Source organism: Nomia melanderi, chromosome 14 (genome assembly GCF_051020985.1).
Source record: "Nomia melanderi isolate GNS246 chromosome 14, iyNomMela1, whole genome shotgun sequence".
In the NCBI taxonomy this organism is placed as follows: domain Eukaryota; kingdom Metazoa; phylum Arthropoda; class Insecta; order Hymenoptera; family Halictidae; genus Nomia; species Nomia melanderi.
Genome location: NC_135012.1, coordinates 8,451,141 through 8,466,376, shown reverse-complemented (window position 1 = coordinate 8,466,376; position 15,236 = coordinate 8,451,141). Strand labels below are relative to the sequence as shown.

At 42.3% G+C, this 15,236-nt stretch overlaps 1 protein-coding gene across 5 annotated transcripts in view; it reads right to left on the bottom strand.

Moving 5' to 3' along the window:
• LOC116433762 (protein daughterless) overlaps positions 1 to 15,236 on the bottom strand; it is a 212,385-nt gene that overhangs the window by 112,019 nt on the left and 85,130 nt on the right. Inside the window, exon 2 of one of the 5 annotated variants that reach the window (XM_076373746.1) lies at positions 15,180 to 15,235. The exons of the other annotated variants lie outside the window; for them this stretch is intronic. Within the exon in view, the coding sequence (XP_076229861.1) occupies positions 15,180 to 15,235 (56 nt within the window). The remainder of the gene's footprint in view (positions 1 to 15,179; position 15,236) is intronic. 5 annotated transcript variants of the gene reach the window in all.

The window sequence follows — 15,236 nt, the reverse complement described above, 5'->3', positions numbered from 1 at the left end:
CAGCGCGAGGCGAAGCTATTCGCACGTTTCGGCCTCCGAGAAATTGCCAACGCTCTTCCGCCTCGGTATCAGAGTTACAAGCGAGCCTTTCGCTGCGCGGACTGCTTGAGAAAGGTGTGATCTTAGGGATGGAGATTCGTCGGACGCGCGTTGCAATTTGCAGTCCAGGAAATGCATTTGGTTATGCACAGACAGCTTCATAAACTTGTCATATGAAAATATTTTCAGTAAACTGTAAAACGTTGAGTTGCTCGAAAAGTATTGCTGCATTTTCAAATGGAATCTAAAGAAACAACCAATTCCGTTGTCCAGCTAACTGCGTTTGACGAGTATACACGTCATCTTAAAGCTTGGAATTATACTAATTCTTTCAACGATGAATTCTTCAGTTTTTCAGATGAACATGTGATTCTTCTTTATTCTGCTTTGGTTTCTCATTAAAATATACCCTAGGTGCATTCGCCCTGCGTTTGACAAGTACACGCTTCATTTCTTGATTTTGTTGCGCGCAAAACGAGAGATCGTGTGAGCTAAATTCCACAGTTAACAGGTTAAACCACATTTGGTTAAATTACATGTTGCAGTGCGAAGAGATTTGTAACGATACTGCAGTCAAAATTTCACGTACTTAAGATGAAGTATGCGGAACATAAGAGAAAATTGAAACTTTTTGAGAAAGCTACAGTGTCTTGTATATTCTTCGTCTCCGATGTTGCCGTTTTTGCATTTCGTTATTGCCTCGAAAAATATTCGTAAAAAGATATCAATTATATCAGTGACCAGTGAAAGTACAGCTTCTGGCAGGGAGAATATTTCGTGCGGACGTCCGAGACACAATCTGCAACAGATATCCGGAAACGAGAACTTCCACTTCCTGAAAGACACCTACCATCCGGAGAGAACCGAGTTTCTAGGTTGAGGAAGCGAAGATCTTCCCGAAAATGATGGGTATTCAAGGAATACGAATAGGTGATCGCGTGTTACACGTTGATCAGTAAAGGGCACAGTTCACGTAGAAAGCAGTTTTCTCCTTGAAAGATACGTATTGAGGAACGAAGTTTCAATTTATTGCGGGAAACATGAATAATATGCGACAAAGGATCGGAACTCTTGATTATTCAACGATGACAGGTTGCGATGAACCTGTAGGAAGAGTTCAAACGAGGATTTCCTTCGAGACAAACCTGTTGATCCTAGGGTATCTTTATTTTCAGGTAAATTTCTCGAAAAAGAGAATTAAGGGAAGTAAGGGATTGATTTACTAAAGTTATTTACTATTCAAATAAAGCGCACCGTTCACCATGGAAATTCGTCAGCTAGGATGTGTAGGATAATCGAAAGCATCTGATTAACTCATGTTTAACGGTAGAACTACGGCACCTGTCAAAATGGCGGATCTCCAAAATGACACTAAAATATTTTTAAATATTTTTAAATATTCTAAAATATACAATAGATTCTAAAATATTCTCGACGATTTAAAAAATAAATAGTTTCATTCAAATACTATAACAAAGAGATGAAGAAATCGGAAATAATCTATTGTTACAATGTTTATAACGGTTATATATTAATACTATTAAACGTTCGGTAGTTCTAGCGTTAAAGGTTCTCCATTGGTGAATCAAAAAGGATAAAAACGCCGGGGGACTGTCGCTTCCTTTGTGAAACTATCGAAGCAGTTCGTGCTCCAGAATCTTGTAACGCTGTGCTCAATAAAGTGAATTCAAAAAGTGGGTGATTCCTTTTTCCACGTCCATACGCTAATAACAGCTACCGACCACGGAAACGTCAATTTTCAGGTAGGGTAAAGGTGAATATTTGTCAAGAGATTACAGATATTCGCATTGTGCGACAGTGGGAGTGACAATGAAGCCAAGGGAAAGGGTGCAGGTTCACGAGAAAGGAGCGCTACTCCAGGTGGACGGCCGCAAACCAGGAAACTTTCATCGTTCGGAAAGAACTATTCAATATTTCCTAAGAAAGGGCAAATAAAGTAATGCTACGCCGCTCGGAGGATACAAGAACGCGCCAGGAAACGTCGCATACACTGTCGCTCCGAAGTTTAAAGCACCTCGTTATTTTCTGAACTTCCATGGATTTGTTTCTCACGGATTTTGTAACTGAATCTGAGGGGGCGAAAATAATTTCGGATAATTTCGCAATGTCGAAAATGATATTCATGTACATTTTGTGGAAATGTAATTCTCCATCGATTATACACGGTTCATGTATACAGGTACGCATTTAGAGAAAATGGATTAGTAGTTTTATTACAATATGGAGGTCCTTTAAAGGCTAAACTAGCAAAAGCATAAATGTACTAAGTATTAACATCGAACAAACTACCCAATTAAAAATGTCAACATTTCCTTAATGAAACACTTCAAAAATCTTTTAAGAAACTAATAACCAATCTCTAAATAACCCTTTCAACACCAGCACCGTTTATAGTCAACCATGTTATGAACTGTAGATACCAGTACCAACAGACAACATGCTCATAAAAGAATTTCTTTTGCATTATTGTATTTCGGAATGCAAATAAATTCTCATTTGTTATTATATAAACACAAATAGAGTCTACCAGTTAGAATTATTAGAATTCAATAGTACAATATCAAGTAATTTTACTAAAGGATAAACACTCTTAAAAGTCACTCAGAAAGTTCATTCGCACAGAAGTACACACTAAAGAGACGGTGAAAAACACATGACAGTTTCAAGAAATTGCTCGACAATCATCAAAGAATCGACCAAGATTTCACTGTGCGCAAAAAGCAACGGACAATTCCGTTGAGAAAACGGATATTCGATCGCCGAGTTGGGTCTGATTGGTAGCAAATCTTCAGAAAAAGGCGCAGGTGATCGGGGAAGGTGTTATCGGCGGAAGGCGTCGATCGATCGGCCGATCGATCAGGAATGCCTCGGATTCCCCGAAGAAAAGTTGAATATATCGGCGAGGGAGGACGGATATTCGAGGGACGAGGCGAGAGGCGAGGCGGCGTCGGTCGCAGGTTACAGCAACCCACGGGGAAAGGGCGCAGGTAATCGAGGGCACCGAAGGTTGAGCACCCCCCGGTCAAGGGGAGGCCCCTGATTGGTCGAGCGGGCCACGCACCTGGCGGACAGCTGCTACGAGACCGACGTACGCGCATGCGTCAGCGCCGTTACACCGAATACGTGTGAATGCACACGCACATGCGCACTATCTGCCCTGCATCGTTGTCAACACGCGCGAGTAGAGACCAGCGCGTGCGCGCGAGAGCGACCGACCGTCCAAACGTCCGCGCGAATGCAAGTAAATCCAACGCGAAGGGGGAAAAAGATGGAAAGTCGGGGAACGCTCGACTCGGGCCCAACGTCTTCTCCTGTGGAATTGAGATGTTCGAATGGCTTGGAAATTCGAGCGATGTTTTGGAAATGATTATTGCTTCTGTGCAATCATTCGACGCTTTGCGCAGGAGGATTGTTGGAAACGCTGGATACGTTGTCTATGAGAAATTGTATTATATATTAAGGAAAGAAAATTGGACATTGTTTTCTATTGTAATTTGAATAATGGGATTTGCTCGGGATTTTTTATTCTGAATATTTGAGACTGATGTTGGGAGCTGATGATATTCATTTGTAAAGGGTTGAACGTTGGAAGATTGTGGTTGATATGGGAATTAAGGTGCTGTTTGAAGAAAAGTGGGATTTTTTATTTTTGAATTATAGGAATTTGAAGTTTCAATGGTAATAAGTGGATTCAAGATGGCCGCCTAGAAGAGCGTCTCTATGAATGCGATGGTATACTCTGTCCAAAGTTCGAATGTCTGTAACCTAGTAATGACAAATATAGAATTTTATGTTTCTATAGTAGGAGTTTATACAGTTAATTAATTGATAAATTGAATGTTTAATACGTTAATACTTCTAATAATAACTCTGAGTCTATCTTAACGATTTGAACAGTGCATACGCTAAAACTTCCCATTTACTCCATTTTCCTTAAATACTTCCTCCACGCAGTCTCTACATATTGAAACAGTTCCTTATTCTTCTAGACAAACAATTAAATACCTACAAAGTAAGATCTATTTAGAATCCACGAAAGCGAGATCTAAATGAATCTCAGTTAATCAACAATCAATAATCGAAAATTTGAGCCCAACTACTGCACTCATCATCCCACTCCACTAAAAATTCCTTCATACATCCGTTTCGAAATACAAAGCAAACATTCATCCGTCATTCAAAATTACTCACACAAAATGAAAAAAACGCGCCATACTTTCTCCAGATGATCAGCAGAATACTCTACGAGGAATCTTCAACTCCGCTAATTTCCCATCGACCGCATCCCATGATGTCCCGATTCACAGACCCCCGTAACGAAGCGAGCCAGCAAATGTTCTCAGAACAGGTAGAGGGCGAAGACATGCACCGGCAGCAACCCACGGAGCAGGGTAGCAAAGAGCCCTTCGCAAGGGGAGGAGAAAAAGGATCGGGTATAGGCGGCGCGGCAGTGGCACGCTATCCTCCGGCAGGTCCACGGCCCGCCAGGATTACGGGCTTTAAAAGCGTGCGACCGGTTCCCGGCCGGCGCTAATCTCATTGTTTTACACACGAAACAGCAATAACGAGGTTGTGCAAGGAGTAGGCGATGGTCCCAGGATTAGGGGCCCTCGGGAGCCTAAATCACAGGCCCGAACATTTGCGCAGGCGGAGGCAACAGATCGGACAGATCCTTCCGGATAGAGGATGGGTCTGATGAGGATGCGCAATAAGCGAGCAAATTGCGGCACAAAATTTCGGTCCGGTTTAAGAAGAGGATCGTAAAGCTAAGCTGTAGTTGCAACCCTAGCGATCACCAAGTTTTTTAGAGAGACAATGAAAATGCTTCGGTATGGTAGCACTGGACTATCATCTTGCAAGCTGGAGTCTAATATTCTATCACTCTGCTAACTCTGTACCTTGTAATACTGGAGTGCGGATCTCTAAATTAAACAAATAAAAATCTTCCTCATTGCACACGGATGGAATATTTTGCTGCTTTCAATATTTCGCCTTCAAAGTTCCTATGTAATTGTAACAAACACTTCACATTTCTCGCGGATCATTGATAATAAAATCGAGCTCAATCGCAAACGAAATCGTACGGCAAGGAATCCTATAGTGGCAAAGGATTGGAATAACAGAACTCCATATATCCTCGTTTCTAGACTTCAGTTAACTGTGAACTGCTCATCACTGTTCCACGGTTTTTTCGAGGGATGAAGCCGCGAGCCGACAAGCGAATTACCAGGCGACGGCAAACCGACGAGAGGCTCTCGGTAGGAGCGTCTATCAACACGATTGCACAATTCAATCGTCGATAGGTGAAAAGAAGTTCAGATTAGGTGCACCTGTGCAAAGAGATCGCCCGGCGACGGGGAAACGCTTACGTCGGTCCCGGTGTTTTCCATATCTCGCGCTTATTACGTTAATCTCGGCTTCCGGGCGGTGGGGGAGGGGGGCAGAGAAGGGGGAGAAGAAAAAAGGAAAATGTGGTTCCGAGTCGCGATACCGCGATGAAAAGCCTCGCTTCGGGGAAAATTGATTCGCCCCGACGGCAAGAAACGACGACCCTTATCGATCCCGCCTTTCTTTCTCGGACTCGAGAACTCGGCTCGCTCTTCCCCGCGCAATCTACCGACGGGAGGATCCATATTGGCCTGTTTCGGGAGTATCAAAAAATGGTCGTTCCGCCGGGATGGAAAGTCGTTTCGATCCTGGACCGTGTACATCATCGGGATATCCCACGGAGAGGATCTTTTTGTTCCCGGATGAACGAGGGTTACATTTCTCTTTCCCGGTGCTGCGAGATGCTTTTTTATTTCGAGTTTTGTCATTTTTGTGAGACGAATTGGATTGAGAGGACTTCTCTGATGGAAAATTTGAGACTGTGGATATTAGGGCAGGGGATATTGCCGGGGATTGGATATTTATGAGTGTTTTTGGGGTATCTTTTTGCATTGGTTGAATTGAGAAGTAATTATTTTATTGGGGTCAGAGTGTGGACTGAGAATATCGGTGTGAAATGTGTTGTGATTTTCAGGAACGAGTGGTACGAAAATATTTTTGAGACTCTTGATATTGTAAATGTACAGATAATTTAATATTTGTTCTTCTTGGGAAATCGGAAATTTACAGAATTATTACTTTGGTAGATTTTGTTTTCACTATCGTGAAAAATGAGAGTAATGAATCGACGCTTTCAATTGAAACCATATTGAAGCGTCTTCTACAAAGTAAAGGATTACTTATTGATACATTAAATAATGTTATCTGAATCTACATTTTCTATACTATGACGATAAAATTCTAAAGCTAGGCAACCACCTGTGCCTACTCGAGAATTACAGCAAATAGAAAATTGCCATGAAGACACACTCGAATGATATAAGGAGCATTACAAAACAAACGTACACGTACTAGTTACGTGACAAATAAATTATTGCCTCAGAACAATATCTCGATAACCACGATTGGAAAAAGGCTAAAAACCAACGCGTGATCCAAAGATATAAATAATTTTTAACAAACTTTTCCCATGAAAACTCCCAAATTATCAAACCACATACGAAACACAAAAACCTACACACACTAATCAAACAAATAAATCCTTATCTCAAAATAACGTCTCAATAATTCCAGTCCAAAAAACACCAAACCCCAAATGCCATTCAAAAGCACAGTGCGCAGAAGAATTTAATACAAACGTTTCCCATTAAAAGCCCCAAATGATCAAACCACACATTCATCGCGAGATCGAACAAAACGTAATCCACGCTCCCGAACGTTTATCCAATAACGACGCATCCAGCGCGCGTCGTCGCGATCCCACAGTGCGTTTTGTTCCGGCAGCGAACGAGAGGCTCACATTTTTTTTCTCCTCCCGCGGTGGAGCACATCTCGTTCCGTCTTTTTTCTCCTCTCTTCTTACATCTGTAATTTTCCTGCTCCGTGGAACGAACAGGACCGTTCCACCCTGTCTCGCCGAGGAAGAGAAGGTGGCCGCGGCAGCGAGGCGAGCAGTTAAGAAGGGATAAAAAGGGGCGAAAAGAGAGGAGACGCAGAAACACGGCGGGGAGAGAGAAGAGAGAGAGAGAGAAAAAAAGGAAAGTAAGGCACAGAGGGAAAAATGAAAGCGGAGAGAGCGAGAGAGATGAGAGCAGCGAGACGCGGAGGGCGAAGAGGAGGAGGGGAGAACGGAGCAAGAACCCCCGACACTCAGGAAATGACCCGGCCATTGGCGTAGCAAAACCATAATTCTGACCGTCGAAAACCATAATTCCCTGGGACCGAACGGGAACGATCTCGTGTTTCTCCGCACGGCCCCGGAACTCTCGCTGCCGTGCCGGTCGGCCGGGCATCGTTCCCGTAATTTTGGATCGAATTTCAGGACCGGTCACCCGTGGCCTCGAATTAAAATCCGAGACTTGTCGCGTAAATAACGCCGCCCGTGAGAACAAATCCGACGCGGCTCCTCACCCCTGGAATTATTCTATGCTTGACGTGGAAACAGAGGGTGAGATTTCTCAGAGTTTCCTTTGGGAAGAAAAATTTTGGAAAGGATCTTTTTATGTTTATTATCTTTGAGTTTGGTTTTTGATTACTTTTAATTTTTTTTTTGTTGGTGAAGGTGGGGGTTGTCAATGGAAGCTGATGAGGGTGGAGGTTTGTGGAAGGTTGAAGTAGAATTTGGAAGATACTGCTTTTTTCGAGTTTATGGTTTAATTATTGTGTTTGTTGGATTTTTTTATGTGATTTTGGGGTTGATGATGAATTTGTAGATGTTTTAGATGAATAGTTTTTATCGTGGATCTTTGAAGAGTTAATTGGTTGGCTTATGATAGGGGAAATATCATTCCTCTATTATTAGTTTTTAAGCTGTAGAATATTCTTTCTTCATCTTGCTAATTATTAAGGATACAACAACTCCGACGAGCAGAGCTGCGAATGAAATCGCACGGAGGGGGATTAAGAAAGTTTCCAAAGCTCTTAATACGGGATACAAATCTTTTACTTACTTCCTCTCAAGATAAATTAACTCCTTGCTTTGCAATTTTCTTGGGAAAAGAAAGTAGAATTCAATGGAGATTGTACGTTGAAGTTGGTTTAAAATATTAAATATTGACGACAGAAGAATTTCACGATAATTTAAAGAAAATGATTGTTCGCGTTCGCTTGAGTCAATTATTAAAGGGTGAGTTCCGATTTCCTGGTTGAACGTGATTAAAGAAAAAGTTGTTCTTTATCTATAGCACCGGTGAACCATAAAAATTTAATAAAGCCGACGAAGTTCGTGGCCGTTTTATTTAATGAAGTTTACGAATATCGGCTTCAAACAGTTTCAAGTGAAAGTCGAAGGACCGTCGCCCATTAAAACGGTAAAAGTAATGTTTCATTAATAATTCGCTCTACAGGGATATTTTGATCGCGGTACTCGACAAATGCCAGCTGCAAACTGGTGAATTTCAACAGCTAGTACATTCGATCTTCCTTACAAGAATATAAATTATTAAGGGGAGCCGCTGGCAGTACGACGCTAATGCTACCTATAGGAGCTTACTTAACCCTCAGAGGCTTACTTAACCTAACGCAAGAGGCTAATAAACGTGAAGGCACCAAACAGAGATAATACTAATGATAATAATAGATTAATTAAATTGATAACGAAGATAGAATACAAAGTTCTAAATGTTTCTGCAGTTTTCACCAGACCACAGATGGTAAAACTATTTACTGAACCCTTAAAGATTATTATTGTATACAACGTGATATACAACAAAGTCATACATTTCCTATTTCCTATATTAAACAAACATACCCGCCAAACGAACATCACAACACCAACAATAACAGATTCCGAAACGAACAAACACCTAAAACAAACCGCGGAATATTATCACTAAACCTACCGAGTGGATCAAATCAACTTACTTCAGAATATTTATTTTACAAGTGTTTCAATTACAACGTTTTTGCAAAAGATTTTTAATAAATAATTCTTTATTCGTACAGATACAAGACAAGGAGACCCCTCGAATCTCAAAATAAGTCATTCTAATTGCTCACTAGCGTTACTGTCAAACTTCAAGCTTCCAAGCCTCGAAACTCGTACAAAAACTTCCTCCGACCAAAAAAATCAGCCGCGTTCGGATTTGAAGGTTTCGTTGATTACCGGCGTATCGTGGTCACGTGATGCAACCGATATCAGCTGGATTAGAGCAGGGACACCGGTCTCAGATAAAGAAAATTACACCGACTGGTAATCGCGTCTCTCCTAGTTCTTTCTCTCTTTTTCCAGCCGATATCCTCGTCGACCGGAATAGCTCGACGTAATAAGTCGTCGGGACCCCATTATACAGAATCGTCTCCCCCCTGTCTTCTTTCTTCCTCTCTCTGTCCCACTCGGAGGAATAAGTCCGCGACTGGCGGAAGATGGCGACCGCTTTCAACGGCAAATTAAAAGAGACACGTGTACCTTCGCCGCGGCCGGCCTCTTGATCGATTCGAATTAACTTATAGACGAATACGGTCGTGCCGGTAGTAACATGTTGAATTTCCGAGCGGCCGGTAATCGCTGTCGATAGAGCAATCGCGCGAGGATCGACCGCGAGGCCGCGGGAGAGAGGCTTAGTTTTCGGTGGCTCGATTTCTCGCGAAACCGTTCGAGTGTCCCTCCTTCTGTCTCTCTCTCTCTCTCTCTCTTTCTCGCTCTGTCCCTCGATTTCTGTCTCTGTTTCTCCGTGTTTCGCCGACTCGCGGCTTCTATCCGCACTCCCGACGAAACGCGATGGTTTCCACCACGAAATTATTGACTGTTGCTATAAATACGCTTTACTGACGCTTGCTATAGCTGGCGCGCGAGCGAGCCTTCCAGCGCGGAGACCCGTTATCCAGCATAAAAGGACTTAAAATCTTCGAAAGGGGACGACTGATTCGAGGCGAACGCGTCCGGGAAACTGGTTCAATTGTTTCGAAAATGATTATGGTTAAGCAGGTCTTCAGGAAATTGCCGGGCGCGGGAATATTGATGAGAAATGGTTATTACGGTGGAATCTCTTTCAAACTGGTGATATATAATTTCACGGTATCGTAGTCATTTTTGGTTATTGTTTTAATGGCAGGTTCGCCGGCGGATTGCGTGAGGAGAATCGGAACGGAAGATTCGGAGATAAGAGTTTTAAATTAACCCCCTTTTCTTGCGATTTATGTCGTGACTAGACTCGATAATGTTACTTTGATTTTTTTGCGGGGGAAAACGGATAGTGTGCTCGGCTTATGTGTCCGTGTATCGCGAAGGAAATATAAATCATTGCCTTACTATGAAACGAAAGGTGTGTGTGTGTGGAGAGAGAAATTAATCTGATTTAATCTCCTAGAAACTAGCTTCACTAGAACCAGAATCTCTATTTTATTAATCAATTTCGTACAATACCGGTAGCTATCAGTATATGTACTTGTCAAACACGGGGCAAATGCACCCATGATACATTTCCATAAAAAACTAGAGGAAAACGAAGAAAAATGTCTATCTGAAAAAATAAGTAATTCGTCGTTGAAAATATTAGTATCATTCTATATTTTAAAATGACGTATATACTCGTCGAACTTAAGTAGTTAATAACATGAATCCTATTGTACTCCAAAAATCCTGTGCTCCCATAAAAATATCGTTACAATTGTGATAAAAAAGTATAACAACCAAGAAGAAAATTCGTATTTGTTGCATCCCCTTCCGGATGTTACTTTCTATCCAGCAGTAACTCAACGAACGCGAGTTCCAATCATAATCAGTTTCACCTAAAAAGAGGATCGGCCAAGAAAAGAGACTACGTTATAGGCGAGCAGGTTAATACACGGCCGGTTTTCTATTAAACTTTGATTGGACAGTATGAAATCGCCGGGTGAATAATTGAGAAGCCTGCGGCCGTGCAGCGAGCGTCGTATCAGGTTCGGATTAGGGTTGCCCCGAGCCAGTTCCGATTTCCGTGGAGATCTCACGGTAGATGGTGCCTACCACGGTGCCTGCCCCCAGATTATATCCTGCTGATCCTCCGCGGAGTTTACGTCCCTACGTGGCGCGGTGTGTTCTTGCTATTGTTGTTCGCGCCGCCATCCCCTCCCCGCCGATGCCCAGCCCCGTTGCATTTAGACTCGGGGAAAGTTTCCTCGACTCCTAGCCCCTGGAAGTCACGAAGCAAGTTTCGGTTTCGAAGATAACTCGCCTCGGTCTCGGCCTCTTTTTATACGCTCCCTCCTCGTATCTTCGATCTAGCCGCCCCTCTTTTTCGTTCCACCCCTCAATCACACGTTTATCCGCAGACCCTGCCAATTATGCCACCGACGAGACTCGAGACGGTGAGAACGTCGATTTTCGTTGTCTGTTTGGATAATGCTCGAATATTTTTTTTTAAGATGCTTGGAAGATGCTGCTTGGGTCTAGTAGGTAGCTACGGGTGGTTGTGATTTCGAGAGTATTCGTTTGATATTGGTTAGGCATGGTTTTTCAGTGGATTGGGGAGGTTGATAAATATTTGATAAAACAACGAGTTACGTGAAATTGAAACTATTGATTTAAATAACATTCAATCGAATTTCTCAAAATTTGCTTACAACGAATTAACGTTAGAATTGAAACTTTTAGAGCTATATACGCTCCTCCTAAACAAATGATAAGCATGTTCACTGATATAAAATTTCACCTAAATAAGATTAAAACCAAAACTCAATAACCGAACCTAACCTTTGTAACTAACCCCATCTCATCCAATAACAATCCATGCTCAGATCAAACGAAACTGAAGGAAGTCCAAGAAACACCACACACTTTGTTCAATGATTCAAGCCTACCCTCAATCACCGCACAATGTATCAAAAGGTGTTGAGAACAGCACAGGAAACCAAAGGCAGTTGAGCAGAATCACCGGGAGCGTTGCGTGTAATCGAATCGCAGGAGCGCCGAGGAAACGTGGAAAAATGCGAACGAGAAGAAAAGAAGAGCGGATGAGGAGGGCAGCTCGCGGGTTGACGGTGGAATCCGCGGCCAGGCACCGAGCTAGGCACGATCCGCCGTGGGATCTCGCCGGAAATCGGAACTAGCTCGGGCAAACCTAATCTAAGCTCGATCCGACCCCCGAGACACCTAACCCGTACGCGGTGTTACGGCCAATGGACGCACACACCCGCCCCAATCCGTCCGGCGTGCATGTGTGTGCGCGGCCCTTGCACGTTTCGCGCGATTATGCGAGCTACCGCTATGCAGATCGATCCCTCGAGTCGAAGGTGAGGGCCCGCCGGCCAGAGAACGCGTCTGTGCCGGGTTCGTGCTAGTGTACCGGCGCTATGTGCCACCCCGAGTCTACTAAGGAGGACGCAATTTTGGATGGGATGGGCTGCAGGGTTTAATAATTGATATTGGACCTGGATATTTGATCACCGCGACCAGAGCTTGAGTTCTTTTGCTTTGGTCTTAGGAAGGGAGGACTTATTGGGTTCGTTAGGGATTTGGTTTGTGAGATTGTTGCGTTTAACTCTGGAATTTAGAGATTAGAGCCTTCGATTGTGATGGCTACTTATAAATCGAAGTTTTGAAAGGAGTACTGAAACAGGTTGATGAATGATGAACACTCGTGTGTACTGATTTCAGTAGAATTACTTGAAACTGATGAGATCTGTGGGTAGAGGTCTCGACACTAGTTCTTTTAAGAAATAACTACTTGGATTCTAGTAGCTAACTTAGGTGTTGGAGCTTGTTCGTGGCAGATGCAATGAGATCAGCGCCTTTTGGATAAGTACATTTGGAAACAGATTTAAAAGAAACTGATGAGTAAGGATTTTAAATGAAGCTAGAGATAGGTGACTATGTAATCATAGAAAACGTTTGCTTTTTGAGGGTTTAATTCCTTGCTCTACAATATCGTGTTAGACTTGTGGTGAAAATTTCAAACAAAATTTAACATAAATATTATTCAATTTGTTTGAATGGAAAGTACATATTATTCCTTTGCTATCAATGATTATATTTTAAGCATGCGTTGGAATAGAATAAGACTGGAATTTTCTCTTGTATTCAATAAATTATTAATAACAAAGCAGTCAATCTCAATTCAGAAAAAAATCATAAGGCAAGGGGTTAATAACAGACACTGGATTTGGCTATCCAGTTGCTGTGACTTATAACTCACTCTCTCGATTCTGATCTTTGGGGTTTGAAACTCCTTTTTGATCTTTTTGGGACATACTTTGTATGCTGAGCATTAATCAGGAGACAGCCTGACTGGGGTGGGCTCGTAACGAGTCGATTGTGACCTACAGAGGAATATTTTATTGTACTCCATTTGGAGAAATAAACGACATCGTAGATTTTCAATATGACTTCGGCGGTATTATGGTTGGAATTTAAGACGACAGAAGTCCTTTGATGCATTTCTCTTCTATAGAAGGACAGAATACCTGTCCCCTCAACCGTGATTAAGACCTAAATATAAATTTTTCGAGATGCTATCTTTTGTCGTTGCACCTTAAGCCACAGGAAGTGTAGCAACAGACGTTATGGAAAAGAAGATTACGTATGAAAAATACAAACACTTCATCTCCTTATATACATCCCTTAGTTCAGAGTCTCTGAAAAGCTTCGTGCTACAGAATACTTATAATTCACTAGAAACTTTTCCTCCCAATGAAAGAAAATATAAAACTATCACTTCATCCTCTCGGAATACCACAAATGATCAAAGAATAAATAATTTACTATATATCACGCTAGATCTCAAATTCTAGCAAATCTAAAACTTTAACAAAAACAAAAGTCGAATTCTTAGAAAGTCCAATTCCAAAAGTCCCCAATTTATAAAAAAAAAACTTCCAATCCAAAATATCACAGCAGAAAAGAAAGGCACAAAAAAGTGTCTACGATCCCATTATCCAAGAAGAGCCATCATCGAGTAACCGACTGACAAGATCGTAACGAGCAGGAAATAAACGATCGAATTAATCTTCTAAACGCTTTAAAGCTCGAGCCAAGTCCGAGGTTGCTGGACCAGAAGCGGAAATTCGTGACGAATAGTAAAACGTTTCTCTCGTTTTATTTCGAACGGAAGGATCGAATTCGATCCGACAGCTACCGGTGGAGAGCAGGTCGGTTTCGTGACTTCAAGCCGAAACCATTCGTCGTCCTTTAAGGGCCTGACGGTTGTTGATTAAGGCTCCCGTTCGAGACGCGCAAGGGAGAAAGGGCGAGAGGAAGAAGGGAAAAAAGAGACAGATAGAAAGAGAAAGAGAGAAACGCGGAGGAGAGGTCAGGTTATGTCCGTAGAGGTTTTACGGTGCTTGGGTATCCGTAAACGCCATATGGCCCAAAAGTCGCCATGTTTCCTTCGTTTTCTTTCGCCTCGGAACGGACCCAGCCGCGTCCCTCATCTTTCTTTCTTTTTTTTTTTTCTTCACGCCGCTTCTTCCCTCGCCGGTTCCTCGTCGTTAAGGAGATCGGCCGAGTCACGTTCGCGTTGCGCGTACTCTTTGTCCAGGCCGAAAATTAGAAAGCTCCCCGGAGCCGAATGGAGATGCGGCTTAAAGCCCATTACACGCTTGGATTATTGAAAATTGGGGTTGAAGCGCGGACGTGCCCCCGAACGGATTTCGATTGACCGGATGGTATTAACTTGGCGCAATCTTGAAATATTTCTTTTAAATATTCAGTAGTTAAAAAGTTTTTGTATTACAACCTTCTCTTAGATCACTGAATTCAGATTTCGAATGGACTAAGTTCATCAGCGTCCAAAGAAGTGAAGACGCAAACTGAGTGTTCGAAAAATGTTCCAACTGTTTAAGAATCTTATAGGTAACATAAAGTATAGTGAAATCTTCAATAAAAATTTACGTGCTGTTAAAATTTTCGTGTTGTAAAATGTCTATTTACATACAAATTATGTAGAACAGTAGAACGACGTGTTAAACCATGAATCAGGTTTATCACGTTAAAAAATCAAGTTTCTAAGCTTGTCGGAACACTGGGCAAACACTATTAAGCAGATCATTCGCGTAGAACAAGGCAAAAATAAGAATGAAAAAAAAAATGTTCAAGTGTGCACTAGGTTTGACGCGTCCCGCGAGCAAAAGAATAAGCGACACAGTCGCCCACTCACCGGAGTACGTCGGTAACGCAGCTTAATCGACAAGCAACGGGAACTCGTGAACTCACC